The 27,410-nt window shown below is 42.3% G+C and overlaps 1 protein-coding gene across 1 annotated transcript; it reads left to right on the top strand.

The window, feature by feature from the left end:
- The first annotated feature begins 1,977 nt into the window (after nucleotides 1-1,977).
- FGA (fibrinogen alpha chain) lies at nucleotides 1,978-23,075 on the top strand. Its single transcript, XM_069242930.1, has 6 exons — nucleotides 1,978-2,107; nucleotides 4,714-4,842; nucleotides 10,802-10,985; nucleotides 17,653-17,798; nucleotides 19,983-21,264; nucleotides 22,219-23,075. The coding sequence occupies exons 1-6, from the start codon at nucleotides 2,054-2,056 to the stop codon at nucleotides 22,923-22,925; spliced, it is 2,502 nt and encodes an 833-aa protein (XP_069099031.1). The 5' UTR covers nucleotides 1,978-2,053; the 3' UTR covers nucleotides 22,926-23,075.
- Nucleotides 23,076-27,410: the final 4,335 nt, after the last annotated feature.

Below are 27,410 nucleotides of genomic sequence, written 5' to 3'. Positions count from 1 at the left end.
TTTCTAAGCTAATTTACCCCATGAGGCCTGCCACTAGAGCTTTTAGACTTTTTGTGAACCTTCTGTATGGAACTGTACCTACCACACAAGCAAATGGCGTTATCTCTTCCTTGTGGAACTATAATGCCAAAGAACCTTCCATTCATCTTCTGCCCTTATATGTTATATTCCTTTAATTCACAATTTTCTAGTGATAGCTTCATGACATCTTATCACTTAGATAAGTGTAAGTATTGAGGTCTAAAAGACAGCATTCCGTAACAGCCTGTACGATACTCAAAATAGAACAAGAGAAGATCAACAAACTATTCATAGGCTTGTCAAAGAAAGTAACCTCTTAATTATACAAGTTAAAAAACAGCTGACAAAGACGTTATTCAATCTAAGAGGAGAATCTCTGCAGCTTGAAAGTTGTTTTCCCTAAAACTCTTAAAGCAAACCTAACTTCGGACATTGATGACACAGCCCATGACCAAACACAAGATCTTCTTACCTGTTCTTCCACTACTGTTCCAGTTCCAGCACAGTGCCTGTAGTCCCCCCTTCCCTACCCTAGCCTGTTTCCAGTGCCTAATTTGTAAAGGAATAAGTGGCCAAGGTTTTGTTCAGAAGCCAGCAGCCGGCACTTTTGAAGATTGGGGTGCTGAAAACTGTGATATCCTGGGCCCACATACTAGATAAATATTTGACACTTAGGCATAGTTAGGGTACCGGTCAACTGGCCCAGTGCATGTGAGCCCGGCCTCTTTTGTTGTCAGGGTCACGCGTGTGCTGGATGGGTGTGCGGTGGGTATTAAGGCCAGCCCTTAAGGAAGCGGCTGGTAGCACAGTGGTTGGTACACACTAGAAGGTGTCCAACAGGACACTACAAACACCAAAGCTACATAATCTTGATTCCACTTCATGCCTCTTTAAGCCACCACCAGGCACTCCCTGCCTCTCTCACTTGCTCTGTTTCTAGGTTCTTTTTCATCCCTGCCTTCTTCCTCCATTCCATCATTTATGTTTTTCCTCTCTTGCTCTGGATGAAAGTTTATTGAAGAAAAATAAGTGTTTGTCCCCAAAAATGAGTACCAGTGAGCATCTCTGTAACCTCTGCCTCAAATTAAGCATGGCCTGTTCCCTCCCCACTCCTTACCCAAACTACTGACTAGTATCACCCACCTCCCACTAATTGATTAATTCAGTGGGATTTTAGTAATACCTGCATATGAAATTGATCACTTTTAGTTTTCCTGTTTAGCCCGTTTAAGTAGTTTAACGGCTCCTTTCAACTGTCACTTTTGGGAAGTGTGGCCACATCTGTTATTTTCCATTTTTCCCGAATCCACTTAACGTCTTAGATTTGTATCCGGCACTAAAAATTGACACTACATTTTCTATGCTCATGCATGCTTCTGCTCATCTTTGCCATCTACTTGTGTGAATATAGCCAATGATAGCGTAATATGCGTGGGTGACATGGGTGCCTGCCTGGTGGCACATCTCCAAAGCAATCCACCCAATGTGTTTGAGTTGCAGCATATGAACTAATTTCTGAGCAGGGGCCTGGGCTGATATTTGGCAACGAAGTGGTGACTTCCCGACATTCCCGCTCCAGACTCCAGGCTCTTTTAGTCATCTTTACAATGGTCCCTTGACGTTCTAATACTTTGGGTCTGTTTCATCTTACTCCATTGTTAAAACAACCCATTTATAGTATCCTCAGACCCTGTGAAGATGGTGACATCTTACTCATAGGATCCGTGTATGTACCAATATTATTAACTAAGATTCAGTATTTTTGCTGATCGTGCTGCCGAAGTTATTGACACAGAAATAAAATATTTAAAGAACAGAAGGTCACCCGGAGCAAACGTAAACGAACAACCTTCGAACATTGTGCAATAGGGACCATGTCACCAGCCTAGGTGGGTGGCGAGGAGCTGTTTGCCTTGTAAACGGGAGGACGTGTAATGATTAATCGCATCTCCCAAACTATGACTTAAATGTCACCTGAAAGATAGGAATCACTTGACTGGAGCCGAAGCCCTCAGCGGGTCCCACAGACAAGATGTTGCGAGTAACGGCCATCTGTGTGCTGCTCTGCATGACTGGCACAGTATGGGTATGAGCTCTCTTTTTCGATTTATGTATTTTTGCAAAGTTGACCTCTGACAGGCTTCCAAATCTAGGCCACAGTTGCAGACCAGACATCGTTTTCATAACTGTGCGAAATACGGAAACAAAAAGACCTACAAATGAATTGGAGTTTATTACGTACACGTATGTAAGGTCTTAGAAGGTCACGTGTGTGCGCTCTTCTGTGAAGTCATAACAAAAATGGCTATTCGTGCCAGTTCAAGAGGGTAGAGAAAGAATGAATAGTTTTCATGCGTCTGACGAGTAAGGTTTTCTTGAGTGGAAATTATGATATGTAATAAATTAGTTTTATTATATCTTGTGACCTAGACGCCGGGGTTTATGAAGGTTTTTTTTTTCTGGTGACTTGATAGTCGAGTGGTATATAAATGTAATCAAAATGCAAACAATGGTGTTATGTGACCATGGTGCACGTTACCTGTATATATTGTATATTTTATGATTAGCTGCTTTTAGTTGTCTTAAAAACTGTAGTGAACGGAACTGAAATTATGTTCATTTTTATTAATCACGAGGTAGAGTTGTAATGAAAACATGTTTATATCGCTTAAATAAGCAAAAATGTTGTGTAGCATTGGAGGGTTTTGCAATGTTCAGCTATTAAAGTTGCAAATTTGCGAATGTTCAGATTTTGAGAAGTAATTCGTGGTTATACATAATTTCCATGAAATGTGTCTTTTCAAACAACTGCTTTTAGTGCAATACCTAATGGCAATCTTCTAACATGAATTGCTTCTACAACTCAATGCCTTTACTACGCATATACCTTTACCACACATGCTTTTACCAGGAAAGGTACGTGTATTTAAGGTAAGTATGTGTATGTATGTGTTTGGGTGTACATATACACACATGTATATACACACACTTCGGTTTAGGGGTGGGTAAGGTTATAGGGTGGTGTGGAGGGTTGGGTGGGAGTATAGGAATATAAAGGTATTTTTAGGGTTTAGGGATGGGAAGGAGTAAAGGGTGGTAAGGGTGTTTTTATGATTTAGTGCTGGATAGGGGTATTGGGCGGTAAGGGTGTTTTATAGGGTTCAGGGATGGGTAGGAGTATTGGATGGTTAAGGTATTTTTAAGGTTTACAGGTGGGTAGAAGCATAGGGTGATTTAGGATTTTTAGGGATTGGGTTGGGTGGGGATATAGGGTGGTAAGGATATTTTGGGGGGTTTAGGGGTGGATAGAGGTGTAGGGAGGTCAGACGTTTTTAGGGTTTGGTGTTGGTAGGGGTTTTGGGTGATAAGGGTGTTTTTAGGGCTTAGGGGTGGGTAAGGGTATAGGGTGGTAAATGTGTCTTTAGGGTTAGGGGTCGGTGAAGGATGGTAAGAGTATTTTTAGGGTTTAGGTTTGTGCATTAGTACAGTGTGGCAAGGATATTTGTAGGGTTTAGGGGTGGGTAGAGATATAGGCTGGTAAGGGAATTTCTACTGTTTAGGGGTGGGTAGGGGTATAAGGTGGTAAGGGTATTTTTAGGGTTAAGGGCTGGGTTGAGGTACAGGGTGGTAAGGGTCTTTTAAGGTTTAGGTGTGGATAGAAGTATTGGGTGGTTAGGGTGTTTTTAGTGTTTAGTGGTGGGTAGGTATATAGAGTGATAAGATTAAAAAAGGGAGAGTAAAACATTTTTTTAAAAGCACAGTGGGAGGTCTGCCACAATAAACAAATATGTTTTAAATAATTTTTAAAAAAGAGAGAGTTACAATTACTAACAATATAAATATATATATGGGTTTCACTTATCTGACCATACACTTAACTTATGTTGTAAAGGTATGCATGGTAAAGGGATATGCGTGTTAAAAACATGCGTGGTAAAGGCATTGCATTGTAAATGATGTGTGGGAAAGGCATGTGTGGTAAAGGGATGCGTTGTTCCATCGTACATCGAGCCATGACTACCTAATGAGTTTTAATTATTTCCTTGGAGGAAAGCCAAAATCTTCACAATACAATTCAATTCACTGTTAACAGGATCACAAGCAGCATCAGACTTGTGTTAGTTTTGTTGGGCCTCATCAGTGAGAGGCAGGTTTGGTACCATGACACAGCAAGCTTGAGATTCACCTCTTGACATATCCTTCTCACTTAAGGAGACCCTCTGCTTCACGTACCACTGCCATTTAAGAGAGTTTAATTAAACAGCAAAAAAATGATAGACGGAAATGCTAGAAGTAACGTGAACCTATGGTAATTAATCCAGCCACATTTCATACCATCATCAATTAGCTTGCCTCTCTTGTTAAAGACTAGGGCTAACCATATGCAAAAGGAGAGTACAGAGGCCGACACCATCCATAATGTACCTAATCTTTGTATCAATGAAAAGCTTCTTTGCACTGGTTAACATCTGCCACTTGCCCCACACAATGTAGCACACACAACCACCTCCTGCACATATAAGAACATTCTTCAAATGAAATGTATCTATATGCACAAACCGATATGATACTCTGGTAACGATGGGAAATCCTCACCCCTAATTGCTCCTTTTTATTGTAATACTTGGAGTGTTGTAAGTCAGATTGTATAATAATTTGCCAATTCAATGCTCCTTTCTTATCTTTTGCAAGTCGGAGGAAGGTGGCACAACATTCGATGAGGCAGGAGCTACCGGCAGGGGCCCAAGAGTCGTCGACCATGGTGCACAATCGCAGTGCAAGCAGGAGAAGAGCTGGGGTATCTGCGCTGATGAAGACTGGGTAAGAGAGTAGCCCATTTCTATTATAGACCATACTACACCAACGGAACAAAGCTTCAGTCATCACTTCTTGATACTCTCATTTCATGAAATGGGATGTCCCAACAATTCTTTTTTTTTTTAAACCTTTTCAGTGTTTAAAATTAACATGTAATCAAAAATGCAAGCCCAGGCCTTCCTTGTGAATGTAACTGCAGCTATCATAACACTCATCTTTTGCCCATCTTGGTCCCTTTGCCTCCTAATATCGGAATGAGTCCTCATAATTGTGTCAGGCAGCTTAGGTCTTCAGTACTGTGATAGTAAATGCACAACAGTTACTACTATCAAACCTAAGAACTGATGCTGTCCAATGGCTGCTGACAGTTTCCCAAGCTTGGAAATTACTTCCTATTACCCTTCTAACTGACATGGAAAATGTACAGAAGAAACCTGGTCTGTGACAAGTCACTGCATATGCTATAGGAAAAATAGAAAACCACACAAAAATCACCCCCGCTGGTGCAAATGTACAAATAAAAATCTAGACACCATAAGGGCTCTTGTAAATTGAAGTCTAAATTCGTTAATATACTGTCCTTCAGCATCAGTTAAGTAAGTTTACTAATCCATCTACACATGTCACAAGGTCTCTTGAGATCTAATTATATAAGAGTTTTTAACTGTGCAGATGCCTGGGATGCATTTCATATTCAACGAGGTCTCGTAGTCAATCAGTCAGGAGATGGGAAAATAATAGTTAACTTTCATACTCCTACTTAACGCAGTCAGGGTCAAAATAATTTGCTGTATTACATGTGAGATTCGTCTTGTGTGTGCTTTTCTATTATAAACAAGTAATGCACCATACCAGATTTCCTGAAGGGATAGCTTTGTTCGCAAAGACACACAATTGTCCATTTGTAGCATTTGATAAAGAATTAATGCATATCCAAACCTGTACATGTTTGCTATCATCAAAGTGCCATTCTGAGTCCACGGGTATGGTTTTGTAGCGCTTGAGTCAGATCTATGCTATGTGTGGTTAGGGTCCTGGGTTTATTTTCCTTCTTTGAAGGTGGCTTAGGTGTTTGCCTATGTTTGTGCTAAGGTTACTTCAAGGTCATCACAGGAGTATTTAGTAGCCATACCTTGCTTACATTTCAGGTACTTGGAGATGCTTTTGGTTTTGAAATTGAAGTCAAGATAATAAATAGCTAATCTTAATTTCTATCATAGCCATTGTCCGTTATGTACGGCCCCACTAGCAAAGCCTGTAATTTTAGCCAAAGTTGTATATGGGTGGTGTCAGTTCACAGTCTAATGGAATCATATTTTATGGCGTGGTGTGTTTTGCTCATCTGTAATGTTTGATATATTAATGTTGAGGGCATTTTACAGCCGGTGGCAAATGGGAGATCCGACCATTTCTGGGATAAATTCCCCATGAGAGCTTGCACTGTGATTCTGAAAACAGGAGGATTGATTTGAAAAGTAGATTCTTACTTTTAGTTCAATATTTTCATATAAAACGGCATGCCTTGTTGTTGGGCTGACAGTATAGAAGCAAATTGTCACAGCGTGATACTCACTTGTACACAGAAGCCTGTGCTGACTGAAAAATAATTGACATTCGTGAAATTTTAACAATGCTTGTACCGTACATGGAGAAGGGTAGGTTTGGGTATCCAATGAAGAAAGGGAATTTCACCTAAATGGGACTGAAAGGAATATGTGTGTGTTCAATAATATCACAATAGCACACTTGAGATTATGCTCCCAACCTTCAGGTTTTACACATTTGAAAATGCAAGGTTGGTAATACTGAAGGCAACAGAACCTAGTGTAATTTCCTAATTGTAGTTTATGCAAGAAACGCAGATTCCTCGCACATTTTTGTTCAAGATGTATTTGAAAAATCAAATGTTATTTGAGATGTCTGTCAAATACATGCGTTTCGGTCTGGAAAAACAAATAGGCATGGAAGGCATACCTGCCTAACATTTAATTTGCAAAAAAGCGGACATCCCGACGACTATGGGATTGAAACAGTGGGTTTTCCCCCAAACCATCCATATCTTATTATTTTGCATAGAAAAAGGCATGTATTGGATTTCTATCTTTTAAATGTAAACACAATCACTAATCAGACAAGCATAACATTCAAGGGTGAAATATTCTGAGTACACATTAGATCAACTCTTAATTACATGTACAAAACTTTCAAATATTGACAAAAAAGATGATAAATTAAGCAGCGGCAAGACCAGTCGATCTGGCGTTGCAATCCTTAATGCCTGATTTGCCATTTTGTTTTATGAAACACTGATGTGGGATGCTGCCAGGCCCTCACACATACCAAGGAATCATTGGAAATAAAGGAAAACATTTTTTTTCTTCTCATAAAAGCACACGCATTGACATAATAGTCCCTGGAACTGAAGGGAGTTACTTTGCAGAAAAGTTGTGCACCTTGTGAAAGGATAGATTGCCATACTCACAGTGATGTCAGCCAATAAATGAAGTAGGTTGGCCCACTGACCCATGATGTATTCTGTAGTTGACGGAATAAAAATGTCAATAACACAACAGCACCAGTGATGAAGAGGGCTGGCTGAAAGTCTCTCTCTCTCACGCGTCCACACACACACACACACACACACAGACACACACACACACGATTGATAGATAGATAGATAGATAGATAGATAGATAGATAGATAGATAGATAGATAGATAGATAGATAGATAGATATTGTTTTACTGAATCCAAAAGCACTCTACTAACATCAGACCAAAATATATAACCCCCCTTAGGCTCTCTTTATGTCAAGCATAAGTAACATAAATAATGACATTCTCTGAGCAGAATAATACGTAGAAAGTAAGAAATATTATGGACCAATTCACAAAGACATATATGAGTATATGAAGTGGTACTCCTGTGGCACAATTCCACATACTCATACATGTCTTTGGTGAATAATTCCCCAAAACTTGTAAAGCTGAATATTCACCAACTATTCATCGGCAATTAGCACATAGAATGCACTTTTATGAATGGGGAAATGTGCATTTTGGGACCAATTCACTAAAGCATTTATGAGTGCTTGAAGCAGTACCTATGTAGTGTTACTTCAATCACCCATAAGTGCAGTGGTTCTTACCCTTTTGACTTCTGAGAACCATTACTTAATCATTACTGAAATCCCAGGAATCCCACTGAATCATAGTTTCAATTGTGGGACCCCTCTGAATCCATATTGTAAACAGTTTCGATTATTTAAACCACAAAAATAAGCATTCATTAAACAAATAGGTATATGAATAATATTTGATTTAATTCACAAAAATATATACAAAAAGTAATTTTAATGGGAAGGCTGAAGCCGTTCTAAACTCATTTGTCCAGACTATGGGGGTTATTACAAATTTGGAGGAAGTGTTAATCCGTCCCAAATGTGACTGATATACCACCAGCCATATTACCAGTTCGATAGGATATAATGGACTCGTAATACAGCTGGTGGTATATGCGTCACTTTACATTCACATTTGGAACGGATTAACACCTCCTCCAAAGTTGTAATAACCCCCTATATTCTGTTTGATGCACTTACACTGTACCCACTAATCAGTCAGAGGATAACAACTTACTTTTTAGTTTCCAATTTCAAATTCCTTCATGCTTACAGAACATTTTAAAATTTTTAGTTTTACACTTTGGTTCTTTATTCACATGCACTTTATTAACCAGTTAATATTATTTCATTTTATAAGGAGACCGCAGACCCCCTTTGTAGGTGTCATGAACCCCAGGGGTTCCCAGAATACAGGTTAAGAACCACAGCCTTAGTGAATTGGCACCATAGTCTTCAATACTGGTACTACGTGGAATGAGAAACTTTTCTACGCATCACAATATACAAATAAGGGCATGAGCCCCAAGCCATACAACCACCTTCCGCCTCTCGTGGAATTACAGGAGACTGTGCTACAGAGCAAAACAATTCGAGCAATGCAGGAGCTTTAGAAATGTTGGAAGTGTACTTTCCTGCAAAATGTACATTTTCACTTTAAGGACAGTGTGCAGACATGATCACCTGAGGTAAATCTCTGGCTTTCTAATGAAGTGTATGTCCAAAATTATGGACCTAATAGTTAATTGGAACTATAACGCCAACGTGTGGCATCCTACTGTCGTTATTCTGAGAAGCAGATTGTACTTTAATGTCTGTGAATGAGATACATAGGCCCTTTATAGAGACAAATAGACTTCTTAGTGCAGAGAACGAAAAATAAAGTTACTGCTTCAATAAAATTCTTCTTAGTAAATGTATTGACAATACAATTATTAGCAATCAGAGTGAAGTAAATATGCATCACATTTTGAAATCCTCATTTTCTAAAAGGGATTGTTGGGAAAAAAGCCAAGTATAAATTCATTCATATGAGTGGACATTGTAGTTTGGTCTATGCGGGCCCTTTTTTCTAATAAGGGAATAGTTGTACACAACATCAGATAACATATTTCTTGCATAGATAAAACCATTCAAGAGAATGAAGGTGTCCATGTTTTGTCCATTCAATGGTTTTCAAAAAGTAGCAAGGCAATGCACATGCTATCATATTTAACACTGTCAACTGGTGCTACGTAATCCCCACACACAGCTGGCGCCGAATATCACACTTGCAAGCTATGTGCTACATATCACACCAACCCATGGTCACAGACGACACACACCTGGGATCATATTCATATACCACCCACATGCAATGTGTCACTTAGCAGCCAAATGCACAACTGGGTCACAGTTTACACACACTCCTAGGGCCTGATTTATAATTTTTGACGCAAACCTGCATTAGCGCAGGTTTGCATCAAAAAGTATAGCGTCGGCTAGCGCCATTTCAGGACGCCAGCCTGGCGCCATATTTAAGGAATGGTGCAAGCCGGCACTAAGGCCCGGTTAGCGTCAAATACATGATGCTAACCAGGTAGGGGAGGCGTAGGGAAAACTGAAGGTTGTGCGTGAAAGAATGGCACTAGCCATGTTAGAGTCAAAATAATCACTCTAACCTGACTAGCGCCATTTTCAAACACACAACCCCCATGGACATGACTCCTAAGTAAAGACAGGAGCCATGCCCCCCAGCCATTTATGTCCCCTGGGCATGGCCATTGGGCACAGTGCCATGTAGAGGGGGCAAGTTAGGCCCCCCCATGGCACTCTAAAAAACAAAACAAAACACTTACCCCTACTTACCTATACTTACCTGGGATGAGGGTCCCCCATCCTCCGCTGTCCCTTTGGTGTGAGTGGGGGTGTCCCAGGGTCCTGGGGAGGGCACCTGTGGGCTTATTCTAAGGTGTTCCACCATGGAAATAGGCCCACAGGTCCCCAAATGCCTTCTCTGACCCTGACGTTAAGTAATGGTGCTAAGCATGCTTAGCGCCATTATTTAGGTCCACCTCACTCCCGTGCGTGATTTTTGCACAGGAGGATAAATAAGGCGCCTGGGTCTTAGAGTCATTTTTTTCCCGGGAACGCCTACCTTGCATCTCATTGACGCAAGGTAGTTTTCCACAAGCAAAAAATGACTTTAACTCCAATATTTCGGCCCTAGACATGTTTAGCGCCAAAATATAAATAGAGTTAAGTTTGCGCCGGATTTGGTAAGAAGAAATGATGCAAATTTGGCGCAAATAGAGTATAAATATACCCCCTTGTTTCTCAGATCACACACTTACATAAACACACATGAGCTTGCATATCACACCCTCTCCCACATACACACGCACACAGGTACACACATGCACATAGGTACAGATACACAGAAACACCCACACACCTGGGATTACTCATTGCACACTCTCTCAACTGGTGTCACAGGTCACATCTCTGTGCTTTTATGAACTTAAAACATTAGGGGCTTGCAGTTCTATTTTCATACCTTTTCTTCTACTTTACCAAATGCAGGGCTCAAAATGTCCATCTGGCTGCCGAATGCAGGGACTTGCTGATCAAAAGGATAAGGAATTTGGGAAGAGAATGGACGCTGTTCGGAAAGCACTGGTCGACAACCAAAATACGTACAAGAGTGCCGACCTAACGACCAAAGAAACCTACAATCTAATCAAAGAAAACCTGGTCGCAGGCCAGAGTAAGTAACACCACCCTCACCATAATTGACCTCGGTGTGAATATAAAGCATGCAGCGAATAGGGGTATTACCACCAAACATGTCTGTAGGAATCAGAAAATTGCAGCATGTACACGGTGTGAATGAAATCTATTAAACTTACCTTTTAATTAAGTATTTTCAAGAGGTCAGTGTGCTTTGAATCTGTTGAAAGAACTGCTATAGAAATCCACACAAGCATACCCTCAAAGTGTCAGAATTTTAACACACGAATAGCAAATGGGTCCATTTCTTGCATGTTGAGCACATGGCCTGATTCACAGAATCACAATCTATGAACATTAACATCTGCACCTAGATCTTAGTACTGCAGCCAACCGGGCAGTATGGTGGACTGTTCATAGTACTGAGTGGCGGTATGGGAGAAGGGGGTCTTGCACCAAAAAATGACGTTAGGCAGGTGAGAGTAAAACAAATGACTCTAACCAGCCTAGCATCATTTTCTGACACAAAACCATCCATACTACATGACTCCTGTCTTAGAAAATACAGGAGTCATGCCCACCACCCCAATGTCCAGCACAGGGGACCAGGGTCCCCTGGGTTTGGCTATTGCACCCAGTGCCATGTAGGAGGGCCCTTTTAGGGCCCCCAAAGACACTTTAAAAAATAAATAAAATACTTACCTGTACTTACCTATACTTACCTGGGATGGGGTCCCCATCCTCCGATGGCCCTCTGGTGTGGATGGGGGTGTCCCTGGGGACTGGGGAGGGCACCTTTGGGCTTATTTTATGGTCTTTCACCATGGAAATAGGCCCACAGGTCCCCTAACGCCTGCCCTGAACCAGGCATTAAATAATGGTGCAAAGCAAGCTTTGCACCATTATTTGACCCCTCCTCCCCCATGCGTGATTTTAGCACAGGAAGATAAATATGGCGCTAAGGCCATAGAGTAATTTGTTGCACAAGAACGCCTACCTTACATCTCATTGACGCAACGTAGGTTTCCACATCGCAAAAATGACTTTAACTCTATACCTTTGGCGCTACACTGATCTAGCGCCAAAGTATAAATATGGAGTTAGTTTCGCACCGAAATTGCGTTAAAAAAAATGACGCAAATTTGGTGCAAAACAAGTATAAATATGCACCTAAGTTATTTTGCTCTGCAAAGAATGAGCTGTTATGGGACTATCCTTGCAAAACATAGGGGTCTACGGGAACAGGCTTCTCCACTGTAAATATTTACCCCATTGTTTGTCACTGGGAAAAAGTAAAACACAAATTAAATATTCAAATGGACGATTCAAATAGGCATACTGTAGGCCACTTCGAGGAGTACTCTGGGAGGAATAGGAATAATTCTGGAAATCTATCATTTTCTTTTATTTTCACGCATACAGCAAGGGATCACTGTAAGCCTCTGCAAGTCCAGAATATAGACAAACCCTTAGTGTAAATCTATCATGCATAACTTTTTGACGTCTACAATGCTTTTGTGAATTGGGCCCATGGGGACTATGATTTATTTAGGGTAATCAACTCACTTCAGATCCTTTTGAACGCTGCCCACAGTCCTGAGCTTTTCACTTAAGAATAATTGATTTCAGGTGTGTTAGTATAATATGTTCAATGGAATTAAGACAAGACTACAGCACCCAGAATGAATAAGACTGTCATCTAAAAATCCAGGACTGGAAGTGTCCATAATGATTTGTAACAGTGTCATTATGATACTTCAGGTGAGAGTAATCAGTGAGTATTTATATTTCTAGAATCTGTAAAGAAACCTTTATTTTAGAGGAGCTATATAGTAAAAGGAAATAGTTCACAGCAGAATTACACTTTAATTTAGACCCTCTTTGCAGGGGAGTATGTTGTTCCTTCACAAACACCAATCACCCTGTTGATCGTGTAAAAGTAATTTGACCTTCAGCTTTTGGCAATTTTTGCATTCGAATATTTGTGCTGTCATCAAGCAAAATTCAGTACAAGTTGCCTCCCTTGCAGGTTTTTTTCTAGAAAGTGACGAGAATCCTTTCTAAAAAAATAAGAATACATATACCTTGCATTCCATACTCATCTTTGACAACTTCTGGGAGGAACAACTTTCTGTCTACTCTAAAGAAAGTACTATAGGAAGACAAGGTGTGTGTGAGAGAGAGAAAGAGTGTAAAAGAGTGCGAGAGAGACTGAAAAATAATAAGAGAATGAGAGGGAGGAGCAAAGGAGATAGGGAAGGGCTGCGAGAGAGACAGCAGAAGAACAAATGAGTGAAAGAGAAGCCAGAGACAGAGGGAGAGAAATGGCTATAGGGAGGAAGAGAGAGAAAGAAAATGAAAATTAGAGGAAGGAGAATGAGACTCGCATAAATACCCCAGTATTCCCTAACCTCGGAGAGCAGAAAAGGAGGGAAGCCCTTATAGAGGTCAGTATGCGTGAAACTGCATAAATTAGTGTAGGAAGCTGGCCTGGTGTGTGGTGGGTACCTACGGTACTTACACCTTATACCAGGTCCAGGTATCCCCTATTAGTGTAATGTAGGCAATGTCTAGAAGACATGCTCTCTAGAGGTAGCTGTGGATGAGCAGCCAAGGCTTATGTAGGAGACATGCAAAGCTCATGCAAAACCACTGAAGTCACACAGCAATTACACACATGAAAAAAACACTCAGTGTTACAAAAATAAAGGTACTTTAATTTAATGACATAATTACCAAAAAGTACTAGAGAGGCAACCCTCCAATAGCACGTAAGTAACAAACTAGATATGTACACTAGTGATCAGAAATAGGCATAAAAAGTGATAGAAAACAATGCAAATGCAAATAGACAATAGTGACCCTAGCGGAGCGTAAACCATATACAAAAAAAATTGAATGTATGTCGGAACAATGCATGCTGTAACAACGCATGCCTGAAAATGGCAGTCGGAACAACAACTGCGTTGTTACCACTAATGCCTTTACCACGAATGCCTTAACAACGATTTTTCGTTGTAAAGGCATTCCTGGTAAAGGCATTAGTGAACGGCATGCATGGTTCCAGCATGGTTTCCCCCGCCCCCACACCCCATCCCTAAAAATTACCCCGACCCCACCACCCCCACCCCCACCCCTACAACCTAAAACCATCCCAATCGTCCACCCCGCCCCTAAAACCTAAAACCACCACAACTCCCCAACCCCGCCCCTAAAACCTAAAACAATCCCAACCCCCACCCGTCCCTAAAACCTAAACTACCCCAACCCCCACCCCACCCCGCCCCTAAAACCTAAAACCACCCCAACCCCCACCCCTAAAATTACCCTGACCCCCACCCCTAAAACCTAAAACCACCCGCCCCTAAAATTACCCCAACCCCCCACACCTAAAACTTTACCGTGACCCCCCCACCCGGCCCCTAAAACCTAAAGCCACCCTCACCCCCCACCCCCAAAAGCTAAAAATACCCAACCCGCCCCTGAACTAAAAATGCCTCAACCCTCTCCCCCGCCCCTAAACCTAAACCACCCCAGCCCCCCACCCCTAAAACTAAAAATACCCCAAGCCCCCCACCCCTAAACCTAAACTGCCCTTAAAACAAAAAATACCCCGACCCCCCACCCACGCATATAAAACTAAAAGTACCCGGCCCGCCCCTAAAATAGACCCACATACCTGATCACGTCACCCTCCTCAGCCAACTCCCTGCGTGGTGCAGCAAATGCGTGGCTAAGGCACCAATCAAGGAAGTAGTGGTTAACGAAAGCTTTGTTCCGTTTTCGTTGTCCATGTCTTTGTTGTTAGGGAGTTGTGGTTAAGGCCGCTTCCCAAAAAATTGGAATGTGAATGCAGAACTCCCACCTAGGTAAGTGGAATGGGTAGAGGGGAGCTGGGGGTACTAGGAAACCCCAAATGTAAGTACCACAGTGCCCCCTAGTGACCAGGAAGAAAGGAGTGAGTTAACGGATTTTCCCCAAACCACCCAAAAGGAAGGAAAAGAAGAAAATGCTACACCCAGACAAGACTGTAAGAAATCAGCAGTGGATTCCTGAAGAGAAAGACCTTTGGAAGAAGGGGACAAAGTCCAGAAGTCACAGAAGAGTCCAGGGGGAGCAGGAGCTACTACCCACCCAGCTATGGTTGCAGGAGTTGGTCGACGGCAAGAGGAAGACGCTCAGGAATGCAGCCCTGGAGCAGGTGAAGAGTACCTGTAGGATGCAATTGGTGTCCCTTGCCGGATGGATGATTGCAGTCTGTCAGTGGCGTGGAAAAGCCAACAACAAGCCTTGGCAAAGGCAGAAGTTGCAGTGAGGCAAAAGTGGAGCTGCCGGGACCAGGAAGATCCAGGCGGACTCAACCCACGGTGGAGACCTAGGGGGACCCTCAACAAGGCAGAGAGTCCACAGAAGAAGAGGCAGCCCTCACAGGAGACCCACTGGAAGAGGAACTAGGAGTTGCTGAGGAGCCCATGCAGGACAACTGGAAAAGGGACCCCACGCCGCAGAAGAAGCCTGCAGAGGGCTGTGCATCACAGGAGTAATGAGTGCTGGGCTACAGAGAGCCTGAAGATCCCTTGGAAGAGATGCCAACAAGCTTTGGTAGCTGCAAGAGATGTGGTGCACAGGGTACTGTCCTGCGTGGGAAGGCAAAGGCTTACCTACACCAAAGTTGGAAAGCTGGCAGAGAGGACAAAGAGGACTACTCCAGACCACCAACCATGATGCAAAATCCATGCAGCTCAGGTTGAGAGGAGATCCACGCAGCCAGTCGTTGTTGCAGTTGGTGCCTGTGGATGCAGGGGAGTGTCTCCTTCACTCCAAGGGAGATTCCTTCTTCCTTCTCATGCAGACTGAAGACTTGCCACCCTCAGAGGATGCACAGCCGGAGAAATGTTACAGAAGCTGGAAGGAGCTTCTGTTGGATGCAGATTGTCGGTTCCTGGTGTGTCCAGTCACTCTTCCAGTGGTAGAAGTCAAAGTAGAGGTTGCAGAGGAGTCCTGCTAGAATCTTGCAAGCCGAATCTGAGGACCCACCCAAGAGAGAGACCCTAAATAGCCGTTAATGAAGGTTGGTCACCTCACCAGGTGATCACCTATCAGGAGGGGGCTCTGATGTCACCTGCCTGACCTGGCCACTCAGATGCTCCCAGAGGTCCCTGCCAACCTTAGATTCAAGTTGGCAGAACTCAGGGACCCTATGGAGGAGCTCTGGGCCCCACCCCTGGGGTGGTGATGGACAGGGGAGTGGTCATTCCCCTTTTCATTGTCCAGTTTTGTGCCAGAGCAGGGACTAGGAGTCACTGAACTGGTGTAGACTGGTTTATGCATGGAGGGCACAAAATGTACCTTTCAAAGCATACCAGTGGCTTCGGGAGGCTACCCCTCCCAAGCCATGTAACACCTATTTCCAGAGGGAGAGGGTGTTTTACCCCCCTCCCAAAGAAAATCCTTTGTTCTGCCTTCCTGGGCTTGAGCTGTTCAAGCAGCAGAAGGGCATAAACCTGTCTTAGGGGTGGCAGCAGCTTGGGCTGCCTGGAAAACCCCAGAAGGCTGGTAGGAACAATGCTGGGGATCTTCTAAGGAATCCCCAGCGTGCATAGAAGCATACTTCCAATACTGGCAACAGTATTTGGGTATGATTCTGACATGTTTGATACCAAACATGCCTAGGTTTGGAGTTACCATTATGTACCTAGATATAGAGAGTGACCTATGTCCAGTACACACATAAAATGGCGCCCCGCACTCATGAAGTCCAGGAGAATGGAACTGAAATTTATTGGGGCACCTCTGCTAGTGCAGGGTTGCCCTCACACACAGGTACTTGCACCCCACCCTCTGGGCTAGGAGGGCCTGCCATAGGGGTGACTTACAGACCTGGTGCAGTGACCTGATGCACCCTTTCACGCAGGTTGCAATGGCAGATCTGCAGATACACTTTGCATGGGCTCCCCATAGGTGGCAAAATACATGCTGCAGCCCATGGGGATCCCCTCGTACCCTAATGCCTTGGGTACCTGGGTACCACATACTAGGGACATACAGGGGGTCACCATTATGTCAAATGTAGGGTGTAAATGGTATAAGTAACCAAGTTTGAAGGGAAAGAGCATAATCACTGGGGTCCTGGTTAGCAGGATCCCAGTGAACACAGTCAAACACACTGACAACAGGCAGACAATGGGGGTAACCATGCCAAGAAAGAGGGCACTTTCCTACAATTAAGGATTATGGATGGGGCACACTAATGCACATATTACACAAACACACCTACACAAACACAGTATACCACTGGAATACAGTATGACACATAGTACTGTGGGATTTTGTGGTTTGCTGGTTGTGTTAGACGTAAAAGGTACTGATGCTTTCAATTATCATTTTTCATGATTATCAAATTCCTGGCCTAACTTCACTCAAGTATTTAAGTGGGATTGAGTTCAGACCTGTAGCATAGAGCAAAATGATGGCCAAGTGCGAAATGTGATGGGGTCCCCTAAGTCTCCCAAATCTCACAGATATGTGTTGATCTTGAGCTGAATAGTGCCCTCTTAAAGGGCTGGGGACCTCTTGGAGGGCTGGGGGTCCCACTGCACTGCAGAGGCTGATAGGGCCTCCATTACACCCCTGGTTCAGAGTGTGATGAACAGAGACCCCTTTGAAAAAAATGTACAATAACATTGGGCCTCTGCTCTATTCAGGTGGTGAAGGTCTCTATAATCAAGTCTCGGAGGATTTGAGGAGAAGAATCTCAGTCCTGAAGATTAAAGTTGTCAACCAGTTGAATACCATCAAGTCCTTGGAAAACAGCATACGCCAGCAGGTCCAGAGCATGAAGCGCTTGGAGGTGAGTGGTGGTACTCCTTCACTCTTCTAAGGAGTGGAGACGGTTAAAACATACAATCCATAGTGCAATAGAGGCTGACAAACCTTCTAACACAGCCTGCATCCTAAGGAGGGAGTGAAATGTGGCCTGGGCAGTTGGAAAGTATTCTGATTATAAAAAGTGACTGCAGTGCTGATTAGAAAAATATTTGGAATCAACTCCTTGTTTACAAAAGGTAATACTGACATAGTGTCAGCTCAGCTGAGCTCTCTACCTGTCCCACAGAGAGCAACTTCTGATGAATAAAAAAATATAATTCTATTTGTATTCCTCACATCATGATCAGGGAAGAGTCTTAGGTGTGGGTTTAGATGCTAGTGGAGTGCATACTCTGTTGCAATGGCGATTGAGTGTACACACTGGCAACATGCATGTCTACCGATCTGATTTAAATGTGGGTAGACCTTAGGTTTGGTAACAACAGTGATACTCCATCACTGCCATAGCTAAAGCTTTTTTGCTGTCCATCACCACCAGTCAAACCTTGGTGGTGAAGGACAGTAAATTGTGAATAATGCTCCCCTGAAGTAGGAGATGACTAGCATGGTGGGGGCACTTATTTTTTTTCATATTAAAAAGAAATAAACCTATTTAGTGCAGGGTTGTGTCATGCTGAAGCAACCCTGCATCAAACAGTGATTTGCATTAATAGGAACCGCCGTGATGGTGGTGCTTGCTAGCGGTTTATAAATGACCACCAGCTTGGTGGTCATTTACAAATTTAATGGGTAGTCCTTCGACCAGTTAGATGGAGTAATCTACTCTGTCCCCCTGGCAGAACAACAGGCCATCCGCCAATATATAAATTGCCCCTTAGTGTGACAATTCATGAATATTTACAATGACTCCTAAGAAAGCATTGATGAAACTGGACTAACCACTTGTATGTCTTGTAGCCGATATGATTCACTCATTAATGGCTGGTGAGGGGACCTTATGCTGATAAATATAGGTAATTGTTCCATTCCTCATATAATACCAGTGTAACACGTATACCTAATGTCACTTCTTGTTTACGTAATTTCCTAAAACATGGGGTGAATAATTCACATTCCTCCAAAAACGTAGACATTGAACTGCCCCTTCTTCTCATACCATTCTAGAGTTAAAAATAATCTTGAATGAATGATACTTCAGTTTTTTATGATGTAAGAGATGGGAATTCTTCTTAATCATCCCCACTGTTCTCAAAAAAGGGATTAGAGAATGGTGTAGACAGAGGGCATATCCTAGCTTGAAGCTCCAGGACATCCATGAAGCATACCCCACTAAGGGGCCATAATGAGATTGACTTCAAAACCCTGTGATCTCTGACCTTTCTCATGCCATTGTTGAGTTGTCACTCAAGTTTCATATTTGCCTCATCTGATCTTTGGCACTTAACCATGTTTCTTGGTGCCTACCTTGTCTGATGTAACTGTCCTCTTGGTTGCTTGAAATTCAAGTGAACATTTGCATTATTTCCTATGGAAACCAAGGCCTTCAAATTAGAGATGTATGTGTTTACCAGGTGCAGTAGCAATATTGCCATCTTCATGTATGGACGCTGTCATACTTTACCAATGTGGAATATGATGTTGAAAGATTAATTCATCAGAACGAAGGACTATATTGTGTTTTCATATCTTGAACAAAAGAAGATCTGTCTTGTTAACTCAGGGTGAGGGCATCATGAACAGGAAACAGTCAATCATTCTTTTGGTATCCGTGGAAAGGTACAAAAGGAAATCACCCTAATGTATGCTGTAAGCCCTAGCTATCGTAGTGTTGACGTTCATAATCGTGTATAGGTTAGGAGATATATAGGTTAAGAGATATGGAGATCTTTTCCCCTGTTGTTATTCCTTTATAAGATCTCACCTTAGCATTTTTACCTCTAACATGATTCATTCTGCGAGCTGCTCCTGTCTTTTTGCATTCAACAGAATCTCATTCCTTTTTTGCTTTTATATGTCTTGTATACATTGTCCTCATTTTTGCCTAAGGCATAGATGGACTTCATGTTCTTTACCAGTTTCTTCATTCATTATAACCTCTTGCTTCATGAATCATGTTTTGCCTCAGGTTTTCCTCTCACTCTTTCTGCCGTCTTTTGTCCCATCCCAGTTCATTAACTTTGCCTTTCATTTCTTTATCCTTTCAAAGGTGGACATTGACATCAAAATCCGTGCCTGCAAGGGATCCTGTTCCAAGGGCGTTGTATACAATGTGGATACCAGCAGCTACGAAAACATGCAAAAGCAGCTTCTCCAATCTTCCACTATCCACCTGCAGCCTGACACCAATGAAGTGCCTATGCTGAAGATGAGACTGCTTAAAGATGACAAACCTACACATTTTAAGGCCTTAACTTGGGATAAATTTGGCGACGGACAATATAATATGTTTTCCGACATTGAACAACGCCAAATGGTTATAGAGAAACGGCAAGAGGTAATAGGCACTGGAGTGGGGACCGTCCCTTTGGGTTCTGGTCCCGCCCCTGACAAAACCACCATAATTCACACAGGCTCCAAAGATGTATCATCTGGCAAGAACATTGAAGCAACAGGGGGAGGCTCAAAATCTACTACCATTGTCACTAGAGAGGGTCGAGTCATTCAGTGCACCAAAACAATCACAAAGAAAACAGTCTATGGCCCTGATGGACCCAGAGAAGAAATCACTGAATCCATCACTGGGGGTCAAGGTGACGAGTGCAGCAAGCTGAGCAGTTCAGGGGGTGATGGGAAAGGCTTTGTATTGACAGGGGGAGATAAGTCTACAACAAGCACTGTCACCACTCAAGGCCGAGTCATTTCATGCACCAAAACCATTTCTAAAAAAATTGTCCATGGCCCAGGTGGCCCCACAGAAGTTGTCACAGAATCATTTTCCGGTGGTGAGGGTGATGAATGTTCTAAACTTGGCAGCCTGGGGATAGGTGAGAAGGGGGTGGGTGGCGGAACCGTCAATGTGAAGGTCACTTCTGGTAATGGCTTCACTGACCTGAGCAGCTTTCCTAGCCTGGATGAGTTCTTCCAGAGTGGGACTGGCACCAAAGTGCAGACCGGCAGTAGTAAAAGCAGTGGATCAAGCTCCAGTCACACTAAAGATGGGAGTAGCTCAACATCCACCAAAGTCATCCATTCTACTCATGACGTCTTCTCAGACTTAGGTGAAGATGAGACAGATGACTTTAGTAATCTCCACCTCGGTGTTCCTAGCTTTCCCGACAGTTCTTCTTCTCATACCAAAACAGTAGTTGTCAGCAGCGGGGACACCAAAGAAGGCTCTCCCTTTGAAGTCAAGATGATGAAGAGTGCCCTGGTGTTTGAAGACCTGGGGCCTATCCAGCACGATGAGAGTGGGGAGGACAACCCAGATCTTCAGGCTCGTAGTGTGAAGAAAGAAGCTGTCAACTTGCAGGGCGACTATGTTGGGACAGGTAAATCCAATCAGAAGTAAGCTGCGTGCAAAACCCAATCCACCAACAAAATCACCCAGGCAAACCAATACAAAGCAAACATCGCAACAGATTAATGGTTCGCGTTTTTAAAATAAAATTAGTGACATTTTGCCCCACCAAATTTCAACACTTGAACTCCTTCCTGAACACAATTTTGTATACTGTCAGTCAATAAGCGTTTGCCATAGCAAATACTGCTCTTGTTTGTGAAGGTGCCTTGCTGTCGGCATAAGCTGGGGTCATTTTTAGATATGGACCCCAAAGATGATACAAACGTTGTGGTCTTTGATAGCTGAGGCTCCACATGACCAGCAGCCAATTCATTCTTTTCACCTTCGGGTTAATCCTCTGTAGACCACGTGTGCAGACTGCCTTATACAGTAGGCACTAAAATGGTTTGGTTGCTAGGTTTATAAGTATGGCAAGATAAAGACCTCAACCCCATAAAGTGAACATTCTTTATCTTATATCTAATAGATGCAAAATTAAAGGATTACATATTACCATGCATTAAATTGAAAATGTTGTAGATAACATTTTCAAATAAAGTCAAAATGCTATTTGACACCATGAAACAACTGCTACTTTCTTCCAAGTAAGTGTTGGAAAGAGAGCTCGCCTTGCAAATTCTTGGAGTGTGCCATAACTTGGATTTGAAAAATATAGTTTACGAAGAAAACACATTTGGGCCATGAGCAGCATCAAGGCTGCAGCTACTTTCCAAGCAACGTTTACTTCGGAGAAATAGTGGCAAACACATACAGATAATACCAAATTCATATTTCTGCAGGCCTCATTTTTCTTGGCCAAGCCATCTTGTACAATGAGTGCATGCACTTATCATCAATGTTATCTTTGAGAGGCTCCTGAGCCTTTGTGTAGTATACTTATAACTCGTTATAAACCAGACCAACATGTATTTATATTTTTTAGACTGTGCTGATATCCAACAAAAACACTCTTCTGGTGCCAAAAGTGGCAAGTTCACAATCAGACCAGAAGGATCTACTAAAGTGCTGTCAGTCTATTGCGACCAAGACACCAATCTTGGAGGATGGCTTTTGGTCCAACAGAGGAAAGACGGATCCATTAATTTTAACAGAACCTGGCACGACTACAAGGAAGGCTTTAGCAACGTGGACGGAAATGGTAGTGGAGAATGCTGGCTGGGCAATGAATATCTCCATCTGCTGACCCAGAGGGACACAATCCTTCGAGTGGAGCTAGAGGACTGGTCAGGGGCAGAGGCCTACGCAGAATACACTGTGCAAGTGGGACCTGAATCTGAGGGCTATGCGCTCAAAGTGTCTCATTATGATGGCACAGCTGGGGACCCGCTAATTGAAGGATCGCCTGAGGATTCAGAGTACACGTCCCATGCCAACATGAAGTTCAGCACACTGGACAGGGACAATGACCGGTGGGAAGAGAGTTGCGCAGAAATGTACGGAGGTGGGTGGTGGTACAACAACTGCCAAGCAGCTAACCTCAACGGCATCTACTATGTAGGAGGTCAGTACGACCCCAGGAACAACGTACCATATGAAATTGAAAACGGGGTGGTCTGGTCGACCTTCAGACCTATCGATTACTCCCTGAAAGTGGCGAGAATGAAAATCAGGCCCGCAGAGACACTATAGGCAGAAACCCAAGAAGTTGTATTTTATGTTATTTTATTTTTTTTACCTCACAGACAAGATTTGAGCCTTTCAGCCGAGTTGTTGCTATATGTAACGATTTCACATAAAAAAAGTTAACGCTTCTAATTACACAAATATTAATTCCATAAACCTGTGTTTGTCGATTTCTTTGAGTGGGTGGAAAAGGTTGGTTTGAAATAAGGAAGCAAAACAATCTCAGAAAAAATGAAGGTTGATGTGGGAATGATTTTTAACAGCCAGGCTGTCCTTACGGCTGTGTCAGAATAACGAGGACTCAAATATCAACTTTCAAAATATCGCCTAAATAATATCGACTGCCACATTACCTTGAAGGTTCATATACAAAGGTAAGTATAGATTTCCTCCTTTTAGCTCTACATCTGTGTCCTGTAAAGATACATATCATTAAGGTACCAAGATGTGGGGTAAAAAATAGTAAATCTATATTTTCCTATGTACTTTAACCTTGACAATATGGTAGGAATCAACATTCTGAGTCGATCTTTTCGTGGGACGATGTAAAAAGCTTGATATTCTGGTAGTTCAACGCCCTCATTAAACCAAGCTAAAAGGGAATGTATTTGGGCCAGAAAGCAATTGCTTTTCAATATACAGTATTTCATCATCCGTATCTGATACCCGTACACAGAAATTATACACCTATCGTTCAATAGGTCAGGTGACTCATTACCCAACTGTAGTCTAGTGGAGGGTGACCCGTAAATCACGCTTGTTAAAGGACATGACTACATTTCAATTAAAAAACTGCAGTCCACGGTAAACCTTAACACAGCCACACCCATTTTATTGGAATTTGAAGTCTGCATTAGTGAATGGGAGGTGAGGCTGGGGAACACTAAGACCCAAGGAATGTAAGAAATCGGGTGTGAGGCTTGACAATGTGGGCACTGCATTATTTCAAATGTTTGTCAAGCTTTCTGCACTATTGGTGCATTCATTTGGAAGATGGAGCCTTGCACCTGGTGCTCATCTCTCCAGAAGTCAACTACCAAGCAAGTGGCGCGAAATAATGCCACAGTTCTTCTGAGGAGTCAGTGGGTGCAATATTATGAAAACGTCTTGCAAAATAAAAGTGAAAGTACAATGCTTCATGTGTGGTTAAAGTGTATCAACTGCGACGATGACTTTTGGTTGAGCAGGATCTTAGGTCTCGACGGTATGGTCTTCCTGTATGGTTATATATTAAGATGCGCTATGCAATTGGCAGGAACCAGTCAGTGACTACATCCTAGCTAGCGTGCCAGGTGAGGGCTAAAGTGGGTCATGAAAGCTTCTATTTTTATTTTCAGGGAAAGGTTTTTCTAAGTGGGTTAAAACATGTTTTTAGTTCTTACAACTGAATTGTCTCCGATGATGGTGCATTTTCTTTTGTCCTTCTTTCATTTTGCATCTCTTGGCTGCTGTACTTTTGAACTGCCTCATAAAACACATAGTGGATAGACACATTAGGGCAGATTTAAGAAAAGTGGTGCTGCACCCAGTACAGCAACACTTTTCTTGTGCCCCTTAGCGTCCTATCTAAGATTTAAGGCAGTAGTTAGGAACTAGAGTCAATATTTTTTACTGCTAGTTCGGAGCTTTGCATGATTCACGTCAAACATTTTGACACAAATCCTGCAAAGCCCATTAAGGCCCATTTTAAACAAGGGTGTGCCTCCTTTAAACGAATGCTCTAAGCAGGCATTAAAAGTGCTGAAAAAAAATGATGCAAAGAAATCTCTTTGTTTTCTTTGAGCCATTTTTTCGGCCCCACTAATGGGGAAACGCCCCCTTTGCATACATTATGCCTGACGCAGGCATAATGTAGCTCAAAGTGTTACAAAGTGGTGCAATGCTTGCATTGCACCACTATGTAAGTTTGGCGCAGTGGTTTTGGCCCCGTTGAGCCACATTAGCGTAAAAATAATTGCACTAATGTGGCGCAAAGAGATGCTAGGAGCTCCTATATCTACCCCATTATTTTGGAATAATCCGTACAAACAGTACTGCAGCCTTGTCTGATGCCAGAGTTACTCACATCTATGAGTCATGACCTCAAGGCGGCCAGCAGAAGGCTGTGATGGCCTCATATGCTGTGTCCAGACCAATCATAATCAACAGTGTTGAACCCATAATCCAAAATGCAACCTAGCAAATTATAAGGTCTTAGCTATTGGAATGCATATAACTACTACACCTTTTGAACTGACATTTGAACAGAAAGTAGTTAAGAGAAGTGAATATCTTATATTTGACAGATTTCTTTGAAAAGTGTATGAATCCCACATTTTGATGTTACTTAATTAGGTATTTTTAACACAGTCTCGAAAGGACATAGGGTAAAAAGGTTCCTGCAGTCTACCACTTCATATGTATTTGACAACGGCCTGATTACAATAAGGCCAGTGTATTCCAACCTGTGCGTAAACCAGTGTTTATGCATGAGTTAGAATTACAGGTAGAGTGTTATGTAACTCATCGGATGAAAACTGGGGGCCAGATGTAGCAAAGGTTTTTACCCATTCTGTGTCTATGGGAAAAAGTGTTTGTACATATGGCCTCGGATGTGTTAAATACCTCAGCCTTCGTTGGTCAAGCCTGAAGAAATTTGGCAGCAGTAAACCATACAGTAATTACCATATCATGTGGATTTTGGTGCGTTAAACATCAAAATCCATGTTATTCCTCTGAAACTCATAACAGGTGCTATTTATCGCACCTGATAAATAACAAACCCTATGGTATCAATATTTAACAGGTGCAATAAAATAGCACCTATACTTGTAATCAGGCCCATAGTAGTTACTATAAGCAAAAGCGTGACTGGTTGCGAAGGGGTTTGGCTAGTTTTGGCAGGTGAAGGTTTGCAAATCATAGTAATTGACGTAGGGTGCGGTGGGTGAGGAATGCATGTGCTAGATTATGTATTGCTTTTAGGACCATTGTGAGCCTTTTAAACTGGAGTCTGTGGCTGGTAGAGAACATGCAGACTTTAAGATGCAAGGGCAGATGGGGGCTTGCCCAGGGAGGGGGAACAATTGGTTTGCAAAGCTAATAACTTTGGCCCAGATGTGCAAAGCTTTTTGTGCTTGCAAACGACACAATTACATTTTAAAGCACATCCCATTTTCCTTTAAGAAAAAGCAGGATGCATTTAGAAAATAACGTTGCTTTATTTAAAAGCATTCACAGGCATGGTGGTCTGCTGACCCAAGTAGGCCACATCCCTGTGATTTTAGCGATTCCCAATGGGTTGCAAAGCGAGACCTATCTCATGAATATCAATAAGGTAGGTCTATTTGCGACCCACTGGGACACGCACAATTAGCGAATCACAAAAATTTGCTACTTGGAAATCGCAATCCATTCGCTACGTACACCTGGCCCTTGGTTTGTAAAACTGGTAAATCTATCAAGGGCAGAAAAGTGTATTTGGGAAGTCCCATGAACGCTCTGTCAGCAGTTTAGGACTTTCTCATACCCTTGCATCCAATTCCATGACTTCTATAGTGCTTCAGTAGTTAAATTTGCTCATGATAGTAAACATTTATTACTGTTTATACTTAAGATGAAATAGATGCAAGTCTACTGATTAATATTTAATCTGCAAGAGTCAAAGACCGTACCTGTAATCGCCCCATCTTTCAGAGAAACTTTGAAGAGCAAACAGTTACATATTTGCACAGCAGGACATATCAGTGATACACAAACTCTGCCTGTTGACAGGTCGTGGAGTGTCCATCTGGTTGTAGGCTACAAGGACAGATAAGCAAGATGAAAAGAGAGATTTCTAGTCGACTGGAAAGAGCGGAAAAATCTTGGATGGCGTCTAACACAAGCTACAAGCACGTGCTTTCTCTAACCAAAGCGACATATCAAACAATTGGGGACAATTTGATTAGCTATCAAGGCAAGTATGATTTCGGTAGAAACCATTCTTTAATACCCAAAATGGTATTTCTTTAATTAAAAAAATAATACTTCAACAATAAACCCCCTAATGATAAGATACGTTCTTAATCGCAAATGTCTAGGTAGTGGGCATTTATTTTAACATTTATTTTTAGATTTATAATACACTGAGTTTAAGATTATTGATTTCGAACACACGTGTTATTCCCGGGTCTATTCCACAGTTCTTGGAGACCTAAGACATTTTGGAAGAGAATTTGCTAGAATGTTTCAGAAAGTTCTGTGCATGTTTTAGATTTTTTTTTGTGTGTGCAGTTTTATCGCACGCTCTTGCCATTGTCTGGCTAGTTTATGTTCATGAAAATGTGAAAGGATCCAGATTCTCCCTTATGCGTTAGATATTAGTGGACACAGAAGAAACCAAAGTGAAACACTAAGTAAAGGAAGGAAAATCAGTCTGAAGAATCTTCGAAGAATTTCCTCACTGAAAATGTTGTCTTTGGTATTAAAGTTTATCAGTGCTCTAGATTCACATTGCAAGCTTACTTCTAG

Source organism: Pleurodeles waltl, chromosome 1_2 (genome assembly GCF_031143425.1).
Source record: "Pleurodeles waltl isolate 20211129_DDA chromosome 1_2, aPleWal1.hap1.20221129, whole genome shotgun sequence".
NCBI lineage: Eukaryota > Metazoa > Chordata > Amphibia > Caudata > Salamandridae > Pleurodeles > Pleurodeles waltl.
This window is presented reverse-complemented; position numbering and strand designations above follow the sequence as displayed.